Consider the following 18,587-nt stretch of genomic DNA (forward strand, 5'->3'; position numbering starts at 1 on the left):
CTTAACTAAAAGCAGAGTGGAAGAATTTTTTCTCGCATGTTGCATTACATAAGTGCTGCTCACAAAACATTTGGTTAAAGGTTTTTCTTTTTAATTTCTCATCTGTCACAGACTGATACTTTCGTAAAATAAATAAAAGAGCTTTGCTAGGAAAATGAAATTAAAAAGCCAGACCTACAAAGCACAAGTCCTAGTTTTTTTTAAATTACCAGATTTAGCAGATATAAAATTACTCTGTTGGGTTGCTAGCAAAGTTTTCAAAGTCGTACAATTTGTGCTTATCGTGTGGCAAACTGTTAGCAAAGAGACTGTAGATCTCAGCAGGCTGTGTACCATACACGCAGTGAGGTTCTTCCATACCTTTTCATTGGAACTGAACCCCTCCTTGCTTACATGAGGTCTATGGGAAAATGTCTTCCAAATTTCTAAGAACTAATTTATAAGTGAACTTCGGGGGCGCCTGGATGGCTCAGTCGGTTAAGCGTCCGACTTGAGCTCAGGTCACAATCTCGCGGTTTGTGGGTTCAAGCCCTGTGCCGGGCTCTGTGCTGACAGCTCGGAGCCTGGAGCCTGCTTCAGATTCTGTGTCTCCCTCTTTCTCTTTCTCTCTCTGCCCCTCCCCCTTGGGCTCATTTTCTCCCTCAAAAATAAATAAATAAACATTAAAAATTTTTTTTAAAAATATAAATGAACTTTGGGGTGAGAGTCCCCATTAAAACATTGGGATGGTTAGTATTTCGACATATTGAGCCAATCTACTCAATTTTTTAGTTTTCATCCAGATGTTTAAAATTACAACAATACAGCTGAAGATTCTTGGAACCCAAGAAAGTTGATTATTGGAAATACACAGTGAAGTTCCAAACAAGAATTGAATTTCCCAACTGGCCCCTTCAGACTCCAACATTATCTCTCACCTGATCTCTATCATTTTGAACGTTAACGGTCAAAGGAGAAAGTAACACGTCAAACCGTAATGCAAACAGAAAACAAAATTCAATTCCTTTTTTAAATGTGGGCTTCAGTTTAAAATACTTACAGTAAAGCTCACAAAAATACCTTGTCTCAGATAGAGATCATGGGATTTCTAGTGGCAGCGACTATCAGTCAATATATTGGTGGATTTTCACATCCTTATAAACTCTCATTTAGATCTTACATCTGTCAGAATGGCTAAAATCAAAAAGACAAGAAATAACAAGTGTTGGCGAGGATGTGGGGAAAAGGGACCCTGTGTACTGTTGGTGGGAACGTAAATTGGTGCAGTCACTGTGGAGAACAGTATAGAGGTTCCTCAAAAAATTAAAAATAAAAATGCTATGTGATCCAATAATTCCACTACTGGGTATTTACCCAAAGAAAACGAAAACACTAACTCAAAAAATACATGCACCCCTATGTTTACTGCAGCATTTACAACAACCAAGATATGGAAGCAACCTGCGTCCATCAATAGGTGAATGGATAAAGAGGACACACACACACAGATATTACACAGCCATAAAAAAGGATGAGATCTTGCCATTTGTGACACGGATGGACCTAGAAGATATTATGTCAAGTGACATAAATCATGCTGAGAAAGACAAATACCATATGATTTCACACATGTAGAATCTAAAAAAAACAAAGCAAAGAAACAAAGAAACAAACAAAGCAGAACCAGAACTATAAATACAGAGAGCACCCTGATGGTAGCCAGGGGGGGAGGGGGGAGCGGATCAGGCAGAATGGGGGAAGGGAGTGGGAGATCCAGGATTCCAGTCATGGAATGAGTAAGTCACAGGAATAAAAAGCACAACACAGGGAATATAGTCAATGATATTATACTGTATCGGGACAGATGGTAGTTACACTTGTGATGAGCACAGCATAATGAGCAGAGATGATGAATCACTACATTGTATACCTGAAACTAATGTAATGTTGTGTGTCAACTATCCTTAGATAAATTTTAAAAAATTCTCATTTAGCTTTTTTAAATGAGAATGAAGGGAATGAGGGAGGTACTAGATAAACTGTCAGATCTATGAGAAATTTAGAGTGTGTGTGTGTGTGTGTGTGTGTGTGTGTGTGTGTGTGTGAGAGAGAGAGAGAGAGAGAGAGAGAGAGAGAATGAGAGAGAGAAACAAAAATCTACAGAGTCTATGTTTCTCCATATTTTACTTGCTAATTCATGACTTAATACTTGGCTTTGGTATTTTTTTTAACTGGTAGTCTAGGATACTGTTTAATTTAAACTTTGGCTATGGCACATTCATCTATCCATTGATTCACTAATTCGTTAATGATTTGATTCATTCACTCAAACATTCATTTTCATTCATTCGTTCACGAAGCACTGATTAACCACTCACTATGGGCACAGTGCTAGATGCTCCTAGGGTCAGAGGAAACAGCATACTTCTGGAACCTTGTGATAGACCCCAGCACTCAACAGGCGAGCCCCAAATTATCAAAAAACCATACTACCTTATCCATATATTAGTCAGTTTTAACAACACTGATTAATTGAAAGTGAAGTATCAATGTTCCAAGTGCCTTAGAAAAGTGTTTTCCCAGGGTGCTTGGCTGGGTCAGTCAATGGAGCATCCGACTCTTGATCTCAGGGTTGTGAGTTCGAGCCCCACATTGGTGTAGAGATTACTGAAAAATGAAATCTTTTAGGGGTGCCTGGGTGGCTCAGTTGGTTAAGTGTCCGACTTTGGCTCAGGTCATGATCTCACGGTCTGTGAGTTCGAGCCCCATGTCAGACTCTGTGCTGACAGCTCAGAGCCTGGAGCCTGCTTTGGATTCTGTGTCTCCCTCTGTCTGCCCCTCACCCACTCACTCTCTAAATAAATAAATAAATAAATTTTTTTAAAAAAGTGTTTTCTGAAAAGGAGAGGATTTCTATTGCAAACACACATGAGTGATATCATTATTTTTTTTTTAAAAGAATAATGGAGATATACTACTGTATTAGTTTCAGGTGTACAGCATAGTGATTTAATATCGATATACAGGATGGAATGGTCACTGAAAAACATTGGTTACCATGTGTCACCATATAAAGCTGTGACAATGTTACTGACTATATTCCCTATGCCGTACATTACAATCCCAGGTTATTTACTTTATAACTGGAAGCTTGTGCCTCTTACTCCTCTTCCCATTTGGCCCATCCCCCCCACTCCCCTCCCCTCTGGCAACCACCACTTTTGTTCCCTGCATTTATAACTCTGCTCCTATTCTGTCGGGTTTGTTTGGTTTTCAGATTTCACGTGTAAGTGAAATCATATGCTATTTGTCTTTCTGTCTAACTTGTTTCACTTACCATTGTACCCTTGAGGTTCATCCATATTGTTGCAAATGGCAATTCATTTTTACGGCTGAGTGTGTGTGTGTGTGTGTGTAATGGATTATTTATCATATACACATCTTCTTTAATGAATGATAAATTATTAATTCATTCATTAAATACCTTGTTTTCTTTTACATCCCTAACACATCTTATACTTGATATTTTTTTATTATTATTTTTTAATGTTTATTTATTTTTTACAGAGAGAGAGAGAGAGACCGAGCATGAGCAGGGGAGGGGCAGAGAGAGAGGGAGACACAGACTCCGAAGCAGGCTCCAGGCTCTGGGCTGTCAGCACAGAGCCCAGCAAGGGGCTCGAGCCTGTCAACTGTGAGATCATGACCTGAGCCAGTCTGACGCTTACCCACTGAGCCACCCTGGAATTTTTGTTTTTTGTTTCATTTTTGTTTAAGATGCGTAGTCCCCAAGGCTCAGAACCCTTTAGAATTTCTTTTTTTTAAAAAAAAATTTTTTTAATGTTTATTTCTGAGACAGAGAGAGACAGAGCATGAGTGGGGGAGGGGCAGAGAGAGAGGAAGACACAGAATCGGAAGCAGGCTCCAGGCTCTGAGCGGTCAGCACAGAGCCCGACACGGGCCGATCTCACAGACCACAAGATCATGACCTGAGCCGAAGTCGAATGCTCAACCGACTGAGCCATCCAGGTGCCCCTTATATTTGATATTTTAAAAAGAGTTGGCTTGTAATGTGTTATAAAATGTACAAACTCTCATATTTTAAAACTTACATTGGTAAACCACAACCTAAATACTAAGTATGCTAATAGATACATTGAATGAGTAACAATCTAAATACTAACACTAAAAGCAAGAAAGCGTATTTTATACTTGCCTTAGGCATACAGACAAATCTGCAAACATATTTCTTACAGAGTGACTCTTGGACCTGACATCCCATATATCTGACGGAGACCTCTGTCTTACACGTAGCTAATCCGGCATGACAAAGAATTCTTAGGTGAATAGTGGATATGCACGTGAGTGGGCGCGTGCGTGTGTTTTGTGGGGATGGTGCATGGATAGAAATAACAAGATAAGCTAAATGAAATCAGGTCATTTCTTTTAGACAAAGTATTAATTTTCAGAGGCTGACGCAGCCTCCAGGCAGACAATTAAGTTATCCTGAAGTCTAGATAGAAAACAACAACAAATGTTCCAATTATCGGTGTCGTTTTAGAAAAGAAGGAAGGATGGGGGAAAGAAAAGGGTGAGGACAAGGACGTGTACTGTCCGGTCTTGGGTAGCATGACTGAATTCTGACATGGATGGTAAGCAACCCTCGGAAAGAGTTACGGCCCAGGAGAAAGATGTACGGAGAGAAGTTGCTGGTTACCCTTGGGAACTCCTGACGTGGCCTGAACTGTAGATTCTTGCTATGAGTTTGCACAGAGCAAGGCCATTCATGTGAGACTCAGTAATCTACTCTGTTCCTAGGTACAGGCCAACAGGTGCCAGCTGGTGGGGGACACTGCTTACCCCAAGCACAGCAGGCCTGGGCACGGTCGGAATGCATCTGTGCTTTTCCTTGCTGCTCGTGCTAGTGAACACAGAACAGACACAGATAACCAACACTAGCACTCCATAGTTTTCCTTCAAGGAAAAAAAAAAAGCACTCAGGCATGAGTTTGGTAAAAGCAAATTTACTATCCAGGAAGGGGGAAAAAAAAAGGCAGAAAAAGCCTTAACCTGCAAGATCACGGCACCTGATTCATTACTTCAGCAAAATGTTTTGGTGCCGTTTTATGTTTGGTAGATGGGGAGATCCTGGTGGTTAGTGACGCCTGGTGGCCCTTCAAGACATGTTTGGATTCTAAGTCCACCTGGTCTCCAAAGCTCTAAATGTGGTATCAGACTAGAACGTTCAAGGGAAGAGTTGGGGATTATATGTCCTAAACACAAACGCCCTTAAGTTAAAAAGCAGTCTCAGGGATGTCCCACTAAGGCTAGTGACGTAGCAGGAGTGAGCCTTGCGTCAGAGCAGATGCTGGGTAGCAAAGTACGTGTCCAATGCCGAGAATAAAAATTCTCCACATTCTTGGGAAGAAACGATGACAGAAACTGATATCTGTGACCTTCTGGAAGTCTGCAACTTTGGCACCAACAGCACAGTGAGTGATAACCAGGCTGGGACAAGGCGGGTGTGATGGGGCAGAAACCAAGACCCATGAGGGAGACGGTGCATCTGTCCCGAAGGCCACCAACTTCCCTGTCGCCTCACTCAGCACTGCTCTGAGGACATACTTCACACACAAGCAGAGGTGATGTTCCACACTCTCCTTACTCCTCGTCTGAGTCAGCGGTCCTAATGAACTTTCCTCATACTGTGGAAACTGGGTAGGGGGGGTCGGGAACCACTACGGACTGCAGAGGGTGGGAGGAAGGAGGCAGGTAAGTGCCACTTGCTTCTCACTAGGGATCCAGTTCCCCACAAAGGTGACGGGGGACACAGCTGCCCACAGGGTCAAAGGCAGGCATCTCCCCACCCAATGGCGACTGGGAACTGTAGAGACCAGACTCTGGCTCTGAACCAAGCCACGGTCCATCATGCAACCCAACACCGATGTCACCTAACCTCTCTAGTGTGTGTTTTCCTCTCTCAAAAGAGAAAGAAGGAAGGAAGGAAGGGATGCAGGGAGAGAGGGAGTAAGGAAGGAAAGGAGGGAGGGAAGGAGGGAGGGAGGGAGGGAAGAGGGAAGGAAAGGAAAGGAGGGAGGGAGAGATGAGGGAAGGAAGGAGTGGAGGGAGAGAGGGGGAAGGAAGGAAGGAAAGAAGGAAGGAAGGAAAAAAGAGACAGAGGGAGAAAGAAAAGGAAAAGGGGATGTATATTAGAACGGATGATATGAAGGTATCTCCTTCTCTAAAAATTCCAACCATCATAACTGGCTAAGACAGTAAGAAAGAAAAATCCCAACTCGAAGTCTGTATGAAATGTAGGGGCAGAATCTTTTTTTTTTTTTTTTAATTTATTTATTCACTTTGAGAGAGAGAGAGAGCAAGCTGGGGAGGGGCAGAGAGAGAATCCCAAGCAGCCTCCATACTGCCAGAGCAGAGCCTGGGCTTGAACTCACGAACCGTGAGACCATGACCTGAGTGGAAATCCAGAGTCGGACGCTTAACCGACTGAGCCACCCAAGGCGCCCCAGGATAGAATTCTTTATACAAGTCATTTTCTCGATCTCTGCCACGTGGAGAATCTCAAAGACCTACAGATCCTTTGGGCTTGACGTTGCTAAAGTACTCTATATCTTGTTACAGTAAAAATAAATGTTTAAAATAAAGCAATGAGCAGGAAACTAGAAGTCAATGAGAGAAATAACTTGGCGGAAGACGACCAGGAGAGGATGAGGGGGATCTATGTAGAATGGGCTGCTTGGTTGACTCAACCCCAAACTTGTGCTTTGGAGGATTTTTTTATGGCAAGGGCAGGAGAGTTCCTGTATAGACCCCCATTATAAAGCATCAAAAATGCAAATGGTCACTTTTTAAATGAGTGTGATTTACCCATGAATATTTTCTGAAGTCAAAGGAAGATATGGATGCAATGAGTAGACTTAATATGCACACGCATTTGTGTGATTCATTCCAGAGACAGAGTTATTAATTATTCCAGAGAAAAGGTCCATGTAAAGGAATAAGGGACAACCTTTAAGACCAAAAAGGACAGACTCACGGGGCCTCAAGGTCTCTTGAAATGAAGGAGTCTGATTTTCTTCTCTATCACAGTAAAGCAGGATGATATTTTGTCTGTAGTGTTGGCTGTGTCCTTTTTCTGTTGTGTTTCCTTCTGCTTGTATGGGATGTCCAGATGATTGAGGTACTTTCCCTGGCATGACTCAAGATACGTTTATAAGGGTGACAACGCCCTATCGCAAGCCCTGTGTGGAAACCCATCAGCCCCTCCCTCATGCTTTGATGCTGACACAGGGGGGAGTCGCTCCATCGGGCTGTGAGAAAGGGAAGGCCCTTGGGAGGGAGGTCGTCCAGCCTCATCACTGGGGAGGGTAAGGGACCAGCTCAAGGTTACACTGTAAAAAGTCGAGCCAGCTCTAAAATGCAAATACAACCTGCTAGTCCTAGTCAGCCGCTCTTTGAACATGGCATGAAGACAAACAAAACATTTTGGAGAAGATTTAAATAAATAACAAAGACTAGAAACATCTAGAGTGATTGTGACCCATCAGGAGTGCCCCTATCATAACTGTCTAACAATGTTCGTCCTTTACAAAGGCAGGGAAGTCAAGGTCATAACACGGCGCACTGTGACTTAATCACACTATGCTTCAGTGTGCTTCACTTCTTAACTGAATTGTATTCCCCTTGGATTCAAAGTATGGTTCTCTCATTTTTACGAAACAATGAATAAAAGAGTGTTTCTTTCTTATCCATTTTAATCAAGAACAGAAAATAAATGGTTCCAGACTTCCAGAGACATTTTTAAAATGTAAATTCTATAAATCTCCAAAAAGGGTTTGCGTTGAGAGGAGCTATGTGATTCATAGTCGTTTTGCGATTGTCAAATCATTTAGAGAGAGCCTGAGATTGGGTCCATTGACCGTGAATGACAGCAGGCCAGCTTTGTGAAAAACAATCACGTAAGTCCAGTTAAGGATAAATGATGCCTGGCCAAGAGCTCGGTATTACATACACCCAGTTTCTGGGGGATCCTTTCCTTTGACATCGAAGACTATATTTAATCTAAATAGCTATTATAAAATTAGGCACTGTTGATTCTTTCTTGAAAGGGGTGCAAGCTTCGCCAGTGTTCCTGGGTTGAAGACTAGTTTAAATAAGCCCTTGGGTTTATGTTGCACACAAGAAGGCTTTACAAGATCTAATCTTTTCTAAACCTGTTATGTTCTTTGGTTCAACAGGGCTTCCTAATTGTAGCTATTAGTTCCTCTTTTTTGTGGTCTGGTCTGTCAATGGACTATTGAGTGATCAGTAAATTAAAGCCCAGCCAGCAGCCAACACATCGAAGCAGACGTTAAATCATAGCTTGGCTGCCCTTATTCATTATTAGTATCTGTGAAACAGCTTTTAAATACACGGATAGGATTTAACATGATGCACATTTGTGTCATTCTCAGATTTCCATACTGTACAATCAGGTATGTGAGGGTTTTTTTTTTTTCTTCTTCTAGGCAACAGGTGTGTTCTTGGAACAATGTTCAACCCCCACTTCTGGCTTATGTGAGAGGCAGCAGCTGCAAGCTTAATGTCACTGACACATGGTTCTATAAGAGAGAAAATAAACCGCCTTCTCAGTGTATTAAAGTCATGGGCAGATGGACAATAGCTGTCTGTACTTCCTTTGTGTTGTAGAAGCAGAGTCTAAACTTTGAGATGACAAGGTTTTCTCTGCCTCTTTTTCTCTTCTCCCCCTCCCCTCTCTTTTCTTCCTTCTTTCTCTCCTTCTTTCATTTTTCAAAAAACTTGTTAGTGAAAAACATGCCTTTCTTTAAGCATTCTGCACCCATTATTGAGAACTGTCCTCCAGTTGAGTCATATTGTTTTCAGGCTGACGAGTGGAGAGGAGAAAAAACGTGATATAAATCGGGCTACACTTTATTTAGAACTTGCTTTGTTCTGAAAAGAATTGAAAGGAACTGTTTACTATGGAATTTGAAGAGACTTACTTGCTATGCAAACACGGCGTGTTTTCTTTAAGGGCAAATTCAGTGCTCTAGTACAACACTTCTATATCTAATTTTGTGAGATATTGCTAAAGACAGTTACAATGTACTCTGCACCTCACAAGTACAATGTCAATGTTAACTGATAGGAACCATAACGATCCAGTAATTCTTGTAATAGAGTTTAAGACAGCAAATGTTTGTCAGTTTCTTCAGAATCTCTTAGTGTAGTGGCAGGACTATTCCATTTTGCGTGTTAGTTTTCAGGTGCTGTCGTGCCTCAAACAGAAGCAGTCCAGCCACTGTCTTACTGCATACAAGGTTTCTCGAGAACAAGCACATTAAGCTCAAGAACAGACCCGAGTAATCACTGAGCTCCGGGATCCACTGGAAGTGAACACGTCTCATTGCACGGACTTTTCTAGAACCCATGTACAGCAGAGTTTCCCCTCTTCTGCCAAGAGGCGTTTCAATAGGGATTTTAATAAAAATGGAGGTCATGAGACGAATCTTCCTTCTTCTTAGACGTGACGAACAAACGCATTGCAAACGGGAGGAGACAGGCACCTATTTAATTACAATCCTGGAGTCTCTGGTATCACCTGAGCCACCAGATCACCTGGAAGACTGGGGTTGGGTGCTGCATATAATGTCTCATTGGGGGACAAGTAAGAGAGAATGAATCCCTTTTTATGTTTGCTTCTTTTTTTTTTTTAACCGCAAACCTCAGCTTTATTCAAGAATGAGATTTTCTGTGAATCGACACTGAAAATGGTTTTGCCATCGCTGAGAAATCCATGAGCAGATGGATTTGGAATTTAATCCTCTGTGAGAAACAAAGGCAAATGAAAAAAGAAGAACCTGGAGATAAATTTCTCCTAGGTTTTTTAATTGGTTTGGCTATGACATTAGATTTTCACTAAATGCATGCAAATAATGACTAGTGTCAAGGAGGATGCTAAACATTTTTTTAAATTTTTCTATTTTTGAGAGACAGAGAGAGAGAGCCGGAAGGGCAGACGAAAAGAGAGACTCTCAAGCAGACTCCATACTCCGCGCAGAGCCCAACACGGGTCTCGATCCCACGACCCTGGGATCATGACCTGAGCCGAAACCAAGAGTCAGACGCTCAACGAACCGAACCACCCAGGTGACCCTAAACATTTTTAAATGTATCCAAAGTGTCTAAAACTGGAAGTCTGGCCCAGATATCATTAAAGGTCTTTATCAATCCAAGGATTATCAAATTCTATGATTTTGCGGGGCGCCTGGGTGGCTCAGTCGGTTAAGCGTCCGACTTCAGCTCAGGTCACGATCTAGCGGTCAGTGAGTTCGAGCCCCGCATCGGGCCCTGGGCTGATGGCTCAGAGCCTGGAGCCTGCTTCCGATTCTGTGTCTCCCTCTCTCTCTGCCCCTCCCCCGTTCATGCTCTGTCTCTCTCTGTCTCAAAAATAAATAAATGTTAAAAAAAATTAAAAAAAAAAAAAAGAAAAAAAAAATTCTATGATTTTGCTTCTTCCTCAGGCTGCACTTTTCCACTGTGGTAAAATACACATGGTACCCTCTTCACTATCTTTAAGTGTACATCTCAGTACTGTTAAGTATGTTCACATCGTCCTGCAACAGATCTCCAGAACTTTCTCTGGAGTTCAGCTTTCATTGCAAGACTAAGACGCTATACCCATTAAACAAGTTCCCGCTTCTCTCTCCCACCAGCCCCGAGCAGCCGGCATTCTACTTTCTGTATCTGTGAGTCTGGTTGGCTACTCTAGGTACCTCCCTCAGCTCAACGGATTCAGAGACACCTCACGTAAGTGGAATCATACAGTCCTTGTCATTTTGTAACTGACTTATTTCCTTTAACGAAATATCCTCAAGGTGCGACCATGTTGGAGCGCATGTCAGAATTTCCATCCTTTTTAAGGCTGAATAATATTCCCTTGGACGCATAGACCACATTGTGTTTGCCCTTTCATCTGTCCACACACACACGGTGGCTTCCACCTTTTGGCTATTGGTGCATCATGCTGCTGGGAACGTGGGTACACAAATAGCTCTTCGGGATCCTGCTTTCGGGATTCGACACTGGCTACATCATTCTGCATTGCCAGCAGCAGTGAACAAGGACCCCAGTCTCCCCATATCCTCACCCACCCTTGTCATTTCTGGGGTGTTTGTTTGTTTGTTTGTTTGTTTTTTAAATAGTAGTCATCTCCTCCACAGAGACAAAGAGAGAAAAGTACTCACGTGAGTCTCCACATCACCAGCGAGGATCCTACTCTTCTGTAAAAACTCCGCCACCATGCTGTTCATCAGCTTATCAAAGGCTTCCACGGAGGGTGCCACACCTTTGGAAGAATCACATTTTGTCAGTCTCTGAGAGGTTTTGTTTTTTTTTTTAATGTTTTTATTTATTTTTGAGAGAGAGAGAGAGAGATGGAGTGCAAGCAGGGGAGAGGCAGACAGAGAGGGAGACAGAATCTGAAGCAGGCTGCAGGCTCTGAGCTGTCAACACAGAACCCGACGCGGGACTGGAACCCATGAACTGTTGAGGTCATGATCTGTGCTGAAGTAGGAAGCTCAAATGACTGAGCCACCCAGGTGCCCCAGTCCCCAGGAGTCTAATGAAAAGCTGATACTGCTTTGCCAGAGGCCCTATGGAAGCTTAATATCACCCATCCCATTCTCATTCTTTTCACCCAGGCAGTCATTCAATCGGTCAGTATTCCTGAAACGTTTTTCAATGGCTCAAGAAAACACAATGCTCTCCTATTTGAGTAAGCACTTTCACCTACATTCGAATTTGTTTCTTCCCCAAACTCACGAGGTTAAGTACCACCATCATAGTTTTCCTGGTTGAGGAAATGGAGATGTAATCGGAGCACATGACTTGACCAAAACTATAGTCAAATAAGAGGCAGATCCAAGAACTGACATAAGCCAAGTGTACTTTCTACTACACTGATCTGCCCAGGTGCTGTGAGACCTTGCACACAGTTACCAAGATTACCCAGGACAATTAAAAGGCAATAACAAACTCTGGTAAGTAGGAAAACAATGCCAATGTCACACATTCTGTTCCATCCTGTCCTCACTTCCTGGGGGAGGGAGGCAGAGTTGGGAGGCATGAAAAGGTCTGCTGAGCTAACTCACGTTAAGTTTTGATCTGACAAATTACCATAAAAACCCAAGCGACAACGGCCCAACCTGGAGTGCTCTGTATCTCTTTCCCTGCTTTTTAACAGAAAAATTGTGTCTTAGTTCCAGATTTCATGTCCCTAATATTGAAAAACTCAACCCTACAGGCAATTAAAATCCAAACCAAAACTTAGGATTCCCTTTCTCAAAATGTACATTAGTAGCCATGCTCATAAAGCTGTAGGATAAAGCTTCCTTCCTTTCCCAGATGCCCATTTCCACAGGCCCAGAAGGTGATGAAAACAGCTGCTTACAGTGCTGTGCACCTACAGTCTAACTTCTAAGCAGGCTGTTGAAGCTGAACCTTAAAGTTCAAAATACAGTACATACCAACTTCTGGAATATAAAAGGGGGGCAAGCCCACAGATTCCTTAGGGGTCCATTTGGAAGCAGATAAACCCGTTTGTTCCTGTGGGAGACACCTGAGAGGTGTCTGCGATGTATTTAAAGTTAGAGAGTTTGAGACATGAGACAAAGGACTCTACACAGCAGAAGGAACGGTTATAAAAGGGAATTATTTTCCTATTTCCCTTTCATCACTTAGCTCTGTTCACACCTCCTCTGGGCAGCCCTTAATCACCTGTCTTTCTTCCCAGCCTGCATCTTGTGAGCATCCCTTAATCGAAGCAGTTGTGGCCCTGAATAGCAAAGCATGGAGACCAAAGATTCTGGAGGATTCTGCATATAATCCATCTTAGATTTCCTCGTATATAACAAAGTACTCATTACTTGGTGTGTGCGCAAAAATACTTCTTCAACTGTTGAACCAAACTTACCTGATCGTCAGGGGGAAAAAACCACCATAAAACACAACATAGCACCTGTATCATAAGAAGGCAGTTCGCTGACTTCTGCATATTACAGATGTAGTGGACAGGGTTCCATCTAAAAATTTCTTTTTATTTCTTTTTAAATTTTTTAGTGTTTATTTATTTTAGAGAGAGAGAGAGAGAGAGCGAGCAGAGGAGGGGCAGAGAGTCCAAAGCAGGCTCCAGGCTCCAAGCTCTCAGCACAGAGCCTGATGTGGGGCTTGAACTCACAAACTGCGAGATCATGACCTGAGCTGAAGTTGGATCCTTAACCAACTGAGCCGTCCAGGCGCTCCTAAAAGTTTCTTTCTAAACCAAAAAAAAATTTTTAACTTCAGTTATAACATCACCATAATAATGATGTTTTATATTTCAGGTGAGAGGGTGTCCTTAAGGATTTGTTAAAAATAGAATTTAGAAAACCATCAAAGCTTACTAAATTAAGAAGAAATGAAAGCGATGCTGTTTAGGGTTGTAAAATGTTTTAAGGATGGTTATCATTCAGATATTTTACTAATTATCCTGCTTACCAATGACCCTACTGCATTCCTAGTAGGATAATAAACCGCTGGGTAAGTTGTTTTACAAGACCTCATTCTAATAACTGGTTTGGAACAATTTTCTGTATTAGAAAATATCTGTTTAAATACTTAAGTAATTTAATTATACACCTTCCAATTTTGTTTAGTCTATTAAGTTTCCCTGAAAATTACTGTTGTAACAAAGAAAATACAAAGTGCAGTCTAGTACCTCTTTAAGTCAAGTGAGGTTCAAATTATTGAGTTTTTCCCCCCTTTATTCAACAATGCTACACAGCGTTCTGAGAGTTGGATTTTACTTATATTTTATGTATCTACAGGCTTTCTATTTGTGGGCAGCAATCGTACAGAAATGTCTTTTGATCTCCTGATGTCAAAGACATAAGGAAACCCAAGTTATTGAAGCGAACATGAAAATATTTCCTTACAAATGAGGTTTACTGAATCTCCCACACCAATTATACAGTTAACAAAGAGAGGCTCAGAATGAAATCATAGATGTGTTTCAGTTGATGTGGAAGAAATTTACAGGCCCCTGGCAGCCTCCCTTTAAAGAACATCCCCTTTCAATTCATTCAAAACATTTTAATTTTCATTATGTTCAGGGGGGAAAAACCAGTCTGTGCATTTGTGTTCATGCGGTAATTTTTGTCCTAAGGCATCCGATACAAGGCACAGCCCCCAAATACTCCTGAAATTCTAGAAGCACCAATGTGGATCTTGCCTAGTGAAAGCTTTTTTTTTTTTTTGAAGCCCCCATTCCCCTAGGCTTTTCTCGGTCCCCAAAGCCTGATAGGATTCAAAATGGGTCAGATAAGGAGGAAATGTACTTGAGACAAGAATAGAGTTGCCAGATGAGATACAGATCCCCGAGTTACATTGGAATTTCAAATAAATAATGAATAAATTTTTAGAGTTAAGTGTGTACCATGCAGTATATCCCAGGCAGTATGTGGAACATACTTATACCCCCCCAAAAAAGTAGTTCATCTGAAATTCAAATTTAACTGGGTGTCCTGTATTTTTATTTCCTAAATCTACGACCTCAGACAAGAAGGAACTGGAAAAATTACTGTCGATACTTAGAGAGTTTGCCTTATATGGTATTCTTCTAGCTAACTTTTATGTTATGTTGTTAACTTTTTATGTTTGATCATATATTTAAAATCTTTTTTTTTAAGTGGCATTAGCATATGACTTTAAAGGCATATTTGGTTAGGAACAGGCACAGGTGACACAATGAGACGTGATCATGTTACTTGGAACCAACGTTTGGCTTCCCGTCAGACTCACTTCCTTCAAAACTGCAGTTCTTAGATTTAATGACTTGTTCTCTTTAAAATTCAAATCTACAGAATGATAATTCCTTCCAATTGACACTGTAATCGAGAACATTAATTTCTCTTTGATAAAATTACTCAGATAATATATGTATAGCCACTGCAGAATGTGGAACAACAGTATAAACACTAGAGCAAACGAATAACGACATTTGGCACATAGATTATACTCTTAATAGGCACAGATACTGGTAATTTTTGCAGATTGTGGGTTGAAACTTTATTTCCTTTCCCTTCTTCAGGGATGGCTTGCATCTGGTGAATATCATGATCACATACAAAGGAAGGAGTATGGGGGCGCCTGGGTGGCTCAGTTGGTTAAGAGTCTAATGCTTGATTTGGGCTCAGGTCATGATCTCACAGTTCGTGGGTTTGAGCCCCGCCTCAGGTTGTGCGCTGAAAGTGAGGAAGCTGCTTGGGATTCTATCTCCCCCTCCCCGCTGCATCTCAAAAAAAGTAAAGAAAACAAATAAAGGAAGGAAGGAAGGAAGGAGTACGAAAGCTGAAGAAAGGGTGATAAAAATATTTCCTGAGAACTAAGTGATGGGGAGAACATTAAGTAATGACAACAGTCGGTGTCCCTACCTCTACTGACACCATTAAGTCCCTCACAGTCCCCAGGAGGCCGGTGTGACTCTGCAGACAGCGACTCCAGTCGGCCGACCACCCGTTCCAGCCTCTCCATCAGTCCTTGCATCTCTGCCATTCTAGAAAAACACAGGCACAAATGGAGTCCGTGTGAATGTCAGGGAGGATTAGCAAGCTGACACCATTAAATTTAACGGCAGCAACAGGGAAAATAAAAATTACTCGGAATGGCTTTCATTACCTAGAGAATATTTCTATACATCAGGAAAATATGTGAAACTCCAAAAAACGTAAACCTTGGAACAAAAAAAAAAAACCCAAAAAACCCAAATTATATTGATCTTGGTTTCTATTCGATTCAATGACTTTATAAGCTCCATATGCAATACACAAAAAAAAAATCACTCCCTACACCATTAACAAGTATCTCCTTGGATGCTTCCTTGTGCTATGATACAATCTATGTCTAGCATAAACTAAAAGCCCGTGAACATATATCTCACAATTAATATTGCCAACTCTTATCCTACTAAGTGGTAGGAGCATATTTTAACTATTTCCAATGGTTTCTTTCTGTGAAAGTATAACTCTCCAGGGGACACTAAACCCACTGGTAATTCTTGTTTACCTACTCAATTACTTTAAGCCAAACAGCTGAGCTGTTTATGAATTGAGTTTATGAAACCATATCACTTAGCAGGTGACTGGGTTTTCATCTCGAAGGGCTAACGTGTGTCTGCCGCTGGATTACTTTAGGTTACAATTATTCCGAATGGTGGAAATTTTTAATTTGAAATATTAACAGTGTATATTTCGTTTTGCTGCTGATTATTTTTGGACAAAGTTTAGTTTTAGGTGGAGTGGTTTCTGGAGACAGGAAGCTTCGGTTCCCCGGCAGTCTCTGCTGGGATAAATTGGGTTTGACGCTGGATAAGGGATTGAGGATGAGAGCGGGCCTGTTGGGGATCTAGCTTTTCTGTGTCCAAACACTTCTTAGAGAGCTATCCTGAGTGCGCACAGGTGAGTACCTTAAAACTGCTGGCCCTACAATGTAATGTTATGAAGGCAACCGCTGAGGAATGGAACCCAATCTAATTTGGCCAAGTTCATGAGATCCAGCTTAGAGATACCATAGCTCCCGCCATATCAACCTACGACTGCTTTTGGCAAATTCAGGCTGCTGCCCCAGAGAAAGTAAGACACACCCCATCTTAATCAGCGTCTGTAGCTCTCACTCTTGAGAACTTTCTAGGCATCATCTTAAGCCAAAGAAGATAGACGTGCTCCCATAGAGGAGACAGGGCTGCCCCAGAGGGTGAGCAAATACTATTTCTCTAAGACAGGTAATGTTTTCTATTTCTGCAAACAACCAGGTAGTGCATTTTTTTGTGTGTTTTGTATTCCATAATGATGACATGTCACTGCCATTTTCAAGAGCAAGGTTAGACTTATCAAAACATGTGGGTAGCTCTGTACTTCTGCATCCACACGTCAGATGGTCATCAGATACGGATGGGGGGGGGGGTTCACTGCCTATTTTGGAAAGTCATCTCCTCTGAAACTGCCAGCAGCTATGCTTTCAAAATATGGGGCAGTGTTCTCTGCACGGCTGAAATCAGCATCTAATCCCAAGGGGATTCAAAATTAGAAGTTTCTCATCTATTCTTTTCCTCTTAACGTCAGAGCTTTCGCTTCTACTGCAATTGAAAAAAAAAAAAAAGAAGCAATTTAATTGAACCCTTTACGTAATCGTGCAAGGGAACTGGGTATCCTGTAGGAGGGTGAAGGCCATTTGAGAGATGGTAAAACCCCTCAAATCTTTTAATAGGCGTCCATCTGTTCACGGTTATCTATGTTCTCTGTTACTCAACTTGCCAAATGTTACACCATAGACCTAGCCCATGCTAAGGGAAAAAAAAACGTGTTTGCTTTGTTAGCAAGTTCCCGATGCCCCAACAGAAAGGCACCCACCACCTCCAGAGGCTCACAGCGCCATTTCAGGAAGGCCTGTTACATTTCACACTTAGGACGGCTGTCCCCGACTGGGGCTTAATCGGCCTCCCTGACAAGACTCAAACTCACACTATCTAATAGCGCTCCATATGTTGAGAGACAACAGGAGTTAGCCCACACACTGCAGGGCCAGGCTGACTGGTGTGGAATGCAGTCTGAAAACAAATCAGATGTCACTTCGCGTAAAATCACCATGGACTGGAGTCTTGTCACAGCCTCTGAAGAGATCAAAACACAACCCAGGCAAGGAAGCTGGAAAGATGCCTCTGGGTTTAAAATTTTAGAACAGTTTCTAAGAGAAATGGAAGAACAAATAAAAGAGAGAATAAAAAAGAGAAAGGTATCCAAAATATACATGGTATATTCCCAGGGAGAATGATGGGGTCCAAGATGGCTATGCTTTCTTCTCCCAACACACACACACACACACACACACACACACACACACACACACCCCTCCCCACATGTGGCCTCAGCTGCTATCCTGGCTCTCAAGAATGAAGAAAGAACAGAGCAACAGATTCTCCAAATTCTTCCCAGGCAGTTCCATTCGCCTTGGTTTTTCAAAGTGGATTTAGCCAAGTTTTCATGAGGCCAGGAATTAGGAATCAGGCTGAGGAAATGGATAGGACAGGAAATGGAGACAGCAAGGTCAGGGTAAGGAATGAGTCAGAGCCAGGTGGACAGACAGATGGATTTGGACCAGGAAGCCAACAGAAGAGGGGATCTATGGCAAACTGGTCAGACATAAGATGTTCTAAGAATCAGATGAGAAGCAGAGAGAAGCCAGACACACAGCTGGGCAATCAAGAGACTAGGTCAGATGATGAGGCTCAAACTTGGTCTCCAGACCGTCTAGTCCTCCAATTCATGCAGAAGAACCCCAAGATGAGGTCCCCTATAACCTCCGGCTTATAGAGGATAAACACAATCATCTGACCAGGTGTGAGGGTGGGTGGAAAGAAAAAGTGGGAGGAATATGGAATTCCATGACCTTCTCTTTTTAATGATCTGTTTTAGCAAATGACACTCGAGGTGAGTCTTAATTCCTTGTTTTGTAATAATTTGGTAGTATTCTTTCTTGAGTTCCTTTATAATAGGAAG

At 41.9% G+C, this 18,587-nt stretch overlaps 1 protein-coding gene across 3 annotated transcripts in view; it reads right to left on the reverse strand.

The window, feature by feature from the left end:
* The window catches only part of LOC109249594 (cyclase associated actin cytoskeleton regulatory protein 2), a 238,220-nt gene that overhangs the window by 117,217 nt on the left and 102,416 nt on the right, over positions 1-18,587 (reverse strand). For all 3 annotated transcript variants that reach the window (XM_053904873.1, XM_053904872.1, XM_019420049.2), the window contains 2 exons: positions 15,468-15,589; positions 11,244-11,344 (listed from right to left, as the gene is read on the reverse strand). In XM_053904873.1, the coding sequence (XP_053760848.1) occupies positions 11,244-11,344; positions 15,468-15,589 (223 nt within the window). The remainder of the gene's footprint in view (positions 1-11,243; positions 11,345-15,467; positions 15,590-18,587) is intronic.

This window comes from Panthera pardus, unplaced genomic scaffold (assembly GCF_024362965.1).
Source record: "Panthera pardus isolate Hobbes unplaced genomic scaffold, ASM2436296v1 HiC_scaffold_17, whole genome shotgun sequence".
NCBI lineage: Eukaryota > Metazoa > Chordata > Mammalia > Carnivora > Felidae > Panthera > Panthera pardus.